The sequence below is a fragment of the Hibiscus syriacus genome, unplaced genomic scaffold (assembly GCF_006381635.1).
Source record: "Hibiscus syriacus cultivar Baekdansim isolate YM2019G1 unplaced genomic scaffold, ASM638163v2 tig00110383_pilon, whole genome shotgun sequence".
Taxonomy (NCBI): domain Eukaryota; kingdom Viridiplantae; phylum Streptophyta; class Magnoliopsida; order Malvales; family Malvaceae; genus Hibiscus; species Hibiscus syriacus.
This window is the reverse complement of record NW_024062714.1, coordinates 2,897,426-2,905,176: the sequence shown is the minus strand read 5'-3', so window position 1 is coordinate 2,905,176 and position 7,751 is coordinate 2,897,426. Positions and strand designations below refer to the sequence as shown.

Here is a 7,751-nt window from a genome sequence, read left to right as displayed (position 1 = left end):
GCGTATCATATTCTAAAGAAAGTCGGACCTGTTGCTAATCAGCTTGAGTTGCCTCCCCAGCTCATTCGTATTCATGATTTTTTTCATGTATCTATGTTGAGGCGATACCGTCCATATCCAGATCACATCATTCAGGTTGATGAGGTAGAGCTAAGACCTGATTTGTCATATGAGGAGGAGCCCGTTCAGATTTTAGAAAGGGATGAGCAAGGTCAAAGTTTAGTGAAGTAACCGTGGCCCTTTTAATTTATAAGGAAATATGATATAGAAAATAAATGTAATGTGTACTCATGTAATTGGAAAGGGACCATGGTTGAGATGGTAAATAGGATTTTTGAAATAATTTCTCCACGATAACTCTCAATCGATACCTGTCCTGAACACTATAAATAACCATACAACAGAAAATAAGGGTACATACATTTTCTCAAAAAAGACTAGACCAACAATATTATAACCAAGACCAATACTACAAGAATTGTCATCAGCACCACCATCTTCAGTTGTTGTGCACATTTCCAGTCAATATATATTTCTATATTTATTCTGCTACTGTAATGACACAATGTTGCACCGGCAAGGCAGTGTTTGAACCATGTTGGATTGATTCCTGGTGGATTGAATGTGGCTGTTCAGATAAGACTGTAACATTACTCTGCCTAAAAGATGCGGCCTTGCCCAATTCATTTACTGCTTCAGCAATTTTATCAACGCACTCTATGATTTCCAGCAGAGGTGATGTAACTGAAGCAGCCGGTATAATCTGTAGTAAATCTGCTTCTTCCCACAGGTTTGTTTTGAGCAGGCTTTTCAGATCCTCGGCAGCTTTCTTTGAACTTTCAATGTGTGTATTAGCCGAGCTTGTTCGAACCATGTTTAAAAATGTCGATGCCATTTCCCTCAAAGCTCGGCTACATTCCACGCTAACCCTTTTGCATGGCTCTTCGATTTTGCCACGGATTTCTGCAGGAGTCTACGAGAAATAAAACCACATTTGAATCAGTTGATGAAATATTTTTAAACTTGGTAAGTTATGGTATTTATTATACCTGGATTTTACAGTTAAGGTGGCTGTTAAGAGCTTCAACTTTGTAAGCACAGTCCCGAGTAAGGTTTCCGACTTTGAGGTACATTTTCCATGGATGACGATACCGGAACAGACCATGACCTGGTTCCCATCTCGCAAAATTAGCCTGCAGGGAGAGAATGAACATTGAAATATTGATTAAGTCACTTCACTTATGGTCAGCTTGTTTCACGAAAACTAGATTTCGAAAAATAATTTTTATAAAATGAAATACATTTCTTAGAAATTAATTTATGGGTATTTGGATGATGCTATGTAAATAATTTTTTATTGGTTAGTAAATTTTTTAGAAACTATTTATTATAAATATCAGATATAATAAATAATATTATTTACTAAAAAATAATGATATTATTATAATATAATTAAATATATTTTATAATACTGAATAGTTTATATTATTAAAATTATTAATAAATATATTTTACTAATGAATATTTTTATTAAAATGATACTAAAATAGTATATTAATATTAAATATATAAAATAATATTAGTTTGAATATTTATATTTTGAAGTGAAACGTTTGAAAAACAATCTATCAAACCGTAAGTCATTTTTCAAAAAATTAATTAGAGTGAAATAAATAGACCCTTAAATCAACTAATTATTTGGCTGATCGCTTACCATAGTTTCTTCGCTGCTTTTAGAAGTTAGAACACTTGTATATCCTTGAATATATGACTTATTATTCTCATTGGATTCTTCAGTGAAATATTCATCTCCAAAAGCTGTTTTGGGTACAATGAAATCTAAAACATTAGTCCATTCTTTAAACGTAAGGAGTATTATTAATCGTTACCTTGTAGAAAATTGCTTAGCTTTTCCATGTTTGCGGCGACAGATTTGTGGAGATCCTCACCGATCCAAACAGGGCAAAGGCACATACAAACAATAAGAGAAACGCAGCAACCAACTAATATGGCAAAAAACCTATCATGTGCCATTTCTAGCACTTGGTCATCTCGGTAACTCGATATGGATACTAAGCAGAAGGTCATTATGAATATCAACAGTCCGTAGTCATATCTTGCCTTCACTGTTGGGAAGAATCTCATAAATGTCGTAATCACAGCTGCAAAAGGAGACGACGATTAGGAGTGGGTATTTAATCGAGTCGAGTTAAAACCTTTTGAGTTATTCTAATTTATTGTTCGTGTTTTATGACTGGAATTTGACCTGAATTTTTTTCTAGTCGAGTCTAGTGTCAACAATTTCTAGAGTAGATGTTCAAAAGCTCCTAGTTAACACATCCTCTCTCCCCTAGGTTGTTAATTTTCATTATTAAATTGTATATATTAACACTAATAAACTGTTCCACTTCCCATAATTTCTAATTCAATAATTTTTAAATTTAAAAAAAAATTGAATCTCTTTAATTTTCGTCTTTCAAAATTCCAACAATCAATGCATCAAATCTCTTTCCAGATTTTCCATATCAATGAAAATTTTTATTAATGTTATTTTTTTCTCTTCAAAATTTAACGGGAAGAAAAAAACGTAAGTATAATTAGTCTACTTCTTTTATCTTCTATATTTCACAATTCCTCTGAAAAATTATTACTCACTTTTTAATTTTTCATATTTAAAATAAATACAGAGTCACAATTGTTTATATTAATTGTGGTGCTTAAATCATATTGAAGATTGTTCCTAAAATCTTAGGCAAGATCATGTTTCTAAATTCTTTCTTTTGACTTTTATATATTTCAAAATTCTAGGTAAGATTGTTCTTTTATTTCTCAGTGTTATGTTATGTATTGAGAAAAATATGTTCGAAAGTATTTGTATGCTCAAATATATTTTTGACATGTCTAAAATTGTAATAAATTATTACTTGTTTAATTTAATAAAAAATTAATAGAAATTTTATATTACATATATGTGATATTTATATATGTGATATTTTTATCGGGGGGAAAAAGGAATTTGTATATGTGATATTTTTACCTATAATGAACACAAAAGTTGCTACCAAGATGGGCTTCCCTTTCCTTCCAGAAAGAGTTGATAAACAGTGAACTCCAACGCCCAGGGCACCCGCTACCAACGTCGCCAATATCCTATTTAAACCTTTACCAAGTGTCGCACCTGCACAATTTTAAACAAAAACTATGAGATTAGCTTAAAGTTTCCAACAAGTTACAACGATGGAAAGTTAAAGCATTGATCCAAAAATATTTTCGAAGACGGACACCTTTAATAAAATATATATCTAATCGAAAGAAATTTAGATTACCAACGGAGAATTCAAAGACAAGAACAACAGTCAGTACAGCCCACATTGCACCCTCTTGCCCAAAACTATCATAGATTGGGTCAAAGTAGTAGAACAATGAAACAAGCGAAACAGCTAATCCAACTTTTAGGGAATGAACCATTCTCCTTGGATCATCTTGTCCCAGTTTCTTCGTCTTCCTTGCTATCTTCATTGTTTTGTCACAAAATTTGCTTGGAAATGCCTTAACCCATTGGCACCCAATAGTTGTGGCTCCGTGTGGAGATGTCACTGCTTCCATTTGATATATATATTTTTCAGAAATGAGGGACAACACTTGAGATCAAAAGAGTGAATCAACCAAGGGTATATATGGAGGGAATAACTCCAACTCTTCGACACTGTTGAAGAAGGCGAAGACCGACGATACCTAGTACAATGAATAATTGAGAAATGTGAACGAACACATGAAAAATCCAATGGGGTCAAATAAGGGTAGCCAGATAATATATACCATCAAGCAGAACCACGATGTGCGTATATATTAGTGGCAGATCTAAAATTAGAAAATGGGGTCCAAAATTTTACTATTTTATTTCTTAAGAAAAATGTAAATGTAAATTTCTTTATTTTTTTCATTGTCCTTAATATATGAAACTAGATTTAATAACTTTTTCAAAATAATAGATATACAATTAAATACCATAGAGCCATGTATATATATATAATTATTATAAACTTGAGGTCAATACCTATAACCTTGGTCAACCTAAAAGCTGCAAAGTCATTCATCTGATGCATATAAGAAATTATTATAAACTTTAAGTCAATATCTATAACCTTGGCCAACCTGAAAGCTGCAACGTCATGCATCTGATGTGTTTTTCATGAAAAAAATGTTCTTAGGTCAGTTGTAATTCCTTGTTGTGAATGCAAAGTACGGTTCCCATAAAAATTGTATGTTAAACGGCTAAGGCGTTGTTCGTCGACTGGGATTATGATAGCACATAGAATGCCATAGAATGCGGGGTTTTCCTTTTTTTTTCCTTTCAATGTTTTGGGCTTAGAAATGATAAAGCTAATGGGAATTGGGTGAACATGAAACATGATATAGTTTTAGGTGGCGAAATCTCAGAATTATTTGAACGTAAAACATGACAGAGTTTTAGGTAGCGAAATCTCAAAATGATGTGTCTAGAAGGTGGTGATGATTTCAAGTTATCTTCAGTATGAATTGATGTTGATTTGAAGTCGAATTGGATTTGGTTATTTTGGTTATTAACTCGACTGGCATCCGATCATAGAACGACATGAATCTGGGTTGAACATGAGATTAATATAGTAAATAACCGATATATCCCGACTTGAAACGATATGAGATCTAATTTTATTTGGCTTGTTATCAACCCGACGTGTAATTGACTCAACATGTAAATAGAGGGCCAAGTGCATCCCATTATTTTGGAAAATTTGTTAAATTTAGTTTAATATGTTAAGGAAAAATAATAAAAATAAATTTTTTTGCATACCCATTATTTTTTATAAAATAAAATTTTATATTATCGTTTTTAAATTTTTGGATCTGTCATTCCTTGTAAATGATCTAACTTATTGTTTAACTGATCTGATATTTATCAAACTGTATATTTAGCTAACTTGTAAGTCACATGATTAATTATAATTATTAGGTTAATAAGTTTACTTTATATATTTATAAATTATAATCTATAAATATATTCAAAGTTCAATTAAATTAGTAATTTTTGTCTGGTAAAAATATTAAAAAATAATTCTTCATCATTTAATGTATATTATTAATTATGATTATTAAATTAATAAATTTAATTATGATCCTTAGAACAATAAATTTGTTTTCTACAAGTGTAAATAACTGTAATCAATAAATCATTTATATTTTTAAAACTACTATTAATAATAATTTTAAAATATTAATTTTTTATTTAAATTAATTTTATTAAATGATTAATTTATTGATTATTAAATTTATTAAATTATAAATTAGATTATATAAAATAATTTTATAATATCAACAAGTTTATATCATTATTATAATGTAAAAATTAATTATTAATTCAAATATATTTTAAATTAAAATTTTAGGCGTAAAAATAAGTGCTCAAATTACACTCAAAGTTAATTTTAGGTGTCTAAAGAAATTTTTGTTAAATATAGGTGTCTTATATTTTGTCTGTTAAACTTTTAGATGCTTAATGTTTTCCGACGTTATATTTTTAGCTGCTTGGCCTACAAATACTGTTAAAAAATACAGTTATTTGACAGGTGTCAGGAATATAAACATTTATTTAAAAAGCACTTAAAATTAATTTTAAAACACTCAATATTTTTTGAAATTATAAAAAAATGTAAAATCATGAAAACTTCTAATTGCAATCACTTACCATCGTCTATCGCTACCAACGTCATCAATTGACCGAAAACCCGACGTCTTGTGACTGCTCGAACCCCCGTCATTCGAACTCCTGTTTCACATGATGATTGCAACAGAAAATCAATGATCACATCATGGATAACCGCTTTTAACTGATCGCAGAATATTGTATTTACATGACCGTTAGTTGTTCAGTCAATTGTGAAAATAAGGAGTTTCAATAATTGGGTGGTTGTCGGATCGAACAACGTTGGATGTTTGGTAAATTGATAATGTTGGTGGTGGTTGACGGTGCTAAAGGAATAAAAATTAAATTTTAAGAGATTTTTGGTTTAATGGTAATTTAATAAAATTTTGGGGTTTTAAAATAAATTTATAATTTAAATTTTTTATTTAAAAAAATAAAATTTTATAAACATGACATGTGTCACTTAACGGTCGTTACAGCCCAAACACCTAAAGGTGTAACGTTGGGAACGTTAGACAACAATTTAAAAAAAAATTACGCACCCGAGTATACTTTAAACATTTATTATTGCATTAAGTCAAAATTTTAATATATATATATATATTTTGCATAACTAATATTTTGATATAACAAAAAAGGGCAAAATGTTTATGGACTAAATTGAATTTATTCAAATTCATCAAAAATAATTCAAAGTCCAACCAATACCTTAAAATGAGTATTTTGACCAGAAGTTTTGAAACTTCTACAAGAGTTTCGAAACTATCTCGAGAGTTTCGAAAATTTTCCTAAAGTTTTGATACTTTGGCTCCAACGTCATATTTTTTGTAATACCCCAAAATCGGGAAAGTTTAGGGACCTAAATGGTAGTTGTCCCAAAAACAATTTTTATTCCATAAATATATAGTTTACTCTTGATAATGGAGTTTTATTGAAATTATATTCTTGATCCAGAATTTATGTTGAATTCTAGAAAGGGTTAAAGTCTAGTAAGAAATCAGTAAATCAGATCAAATAAAATTTTCAGGAAAAATTGAAGGATAATAAATTAGGCTTAAAAATATTATTCCCACATGTTAAAATGATGGAAAAATAGTATGGATAATTGGATTTGATGATTTATTTCCATGTTAAATTTGGACCGTTGGATCAAAGTGGCAAGATTGCAATTTTTGGAAGATTTATTGGTAAAATTGGAAAAAGGGTAAAATAATTTGTTCATCTTTGACTTCGAAAAGATGATAAGGTTTTATGTCTTGTTATTAAGGTAATTATCAAGTTTCATTAATGGCAAAATGGACATTTGTCATTAAATGAATAAAATATTCATTTAGCTTAATATAAGGTAAATTAACATGAAATTTACTAGAAATTTCATGAAAAGTTACCCATTTTCAGATCCCATGGCCGTGTATCATACTTGAAGTTAAGAGAAACTTTCTTTTTCATTTTTGAGCAATTTTCTTATGATTTTGAGTTATGCCATGAAATAGAAAATTGTTCTACGCAAAAACGCTATCTTTTGGTACAATTTATGCTTGCTAATCTTGCTTGATTTCAAAGATCCCAAAATTCTAGGGTTTATGTTCACATTAGGTTTTATGAAATTGATTATGAATCTTGATGTTTTTGTGGTTGTAGATTCATATTCAGGCTTGTATGATGATTAGAAAATGTTCAATCTTCCTAGAAAGTGTTCTTATAATTCGGCCAAATCATAACATGGTGAAACTTTATGTTTTGATGAAATTTTATTAGGGCATTGATTGTAGAGATTTGGTAAGATTGGATGGAAGTTGATTTCATGTTTGAATCAAATCAAAATCGAGCAAAATCATGAAAACCTTAGTTTTAGAAGTTGAAACTATCATCCATGGCTTGCATGGGTGAGAAAAATTATGGAAATTTTTTAAGGGTTGGAAATGATGTAGGAAGTATTCTACAAGCCTTATAAAAATTTAGGGATCATTTGGTAATTTTCAAAAAGTTAGAGGACTAATTTGAAAATTTTGGAAAAGTAGTGGGTTGTTGTGTAATTGTTCTATAATTGATATACTATGATGGAAAT

General features: G+C 29.7%; 1 protein-coding gene across 1 annotated transcript; it reads right to left on the bottom strand.

The window, feature by feature from the left end:
- Positions 1-541: 541 nt before the first annotated feature.
- Positions 542-3,519, bottom strand: LOC120121929 (aluminum-activated malate transporter 2-like). The gene is made up of 6 exons (XM_039141198.1): positions 3,327-3,519; positions 3,038-3,178; positions 1,890-2,162; positions 1,715-1,818; positions 1,050-1,193; positions 542-973 (listed from the first exon to the last, which is right to left on the bottom strand). The coding sequence occupies exons 1-6, from the start codon at positions 3,517-3,519 to the stop codon at positions 542-544; spliced, it is 1,287 nt and encodes a 428-aa protein (XP_038997129.1).
- Between the last annotated feature and the right edge of the window lie 4,232 nt (positions 3,520-7,751).